The sequence below is a fragment of the Pteropus alecto genome, unplaced genomic scaffold (assembly GCF_000325575.1).
Source record: "Pteropus alecto unplaced genomic scaffold, ASM32557v1 scaffold97, whole genome shotgun sequence".
Lineage (NCBI taxonomy): Eukaryota > Metazoa > Chordata > Mammalia > Chiroptera > Pteropodidae > Pteropus > Pteropus alecto.
The window spans coordinates 20,558-20,935 of record NW_006439713.1 but is presented as its reverse complement, the minus strand read 5'-3'; the positions used below and the strand labels follow the sequence as shown (position 1 = coordinate 20,935).

At 69.8% G+C, this 378-nt stretch overlaps 1 protein-coding gene across 1 annotated transcript in view; it reads left to right on the top strand.

Moving 5' to 3' along the window:
- Nucleotides 1-378, top strand: part of PDXK (pyridoxal kinase) — a 21,902-nt gene that overhangs the window by 15,438 nt on the left and 6,086 nt on the right. Inside the window, exon 6 of the mRNA XM_025050182.1 lies at nt 21-169. Coding sequence (XP_024905950.1) covers nt 21-169 — 149 coding nt within the window. The remainder of the gene's footprint in view (nt 1-20; nt 170-378) is intronic.

Below are 378 nucleotides of genomic sequence, written 5' to 3'. Positions count from 1 at the left end.
GCCCGCCGCGGGTCCGGCAGACGGGTTCGACGGCGCTGCTTTCTCCTGTTGCCGAGGTCAGTGATGGAGTCTGATCACCCCACAGGGTACACGAGGGACAAGTCCTTCCTGGCGATGGTGGTGGACATCGTGAAGGAGCTGAAGCAGCAGAACTCTCGGCTGGTGTACGGTAGGCGCTGGGCTGGGGTGGGCGCCCGGCCTCCTCCCCCCGCGGCCGCCGCCCCCAGCCCATAGGCGCTGTCTGTGCCGGGGGGTGAGCGGTGTCGCCACCGTGGACCTCGCCCCTGTGGGGCGTGAGAGAGAAGCAGGTCGTACGCGGGCTGCGATCGGTGTCAGCGCGAAGGCCGGGCTGCCGCGCTGCCGAGTCGGGTGTGCGAT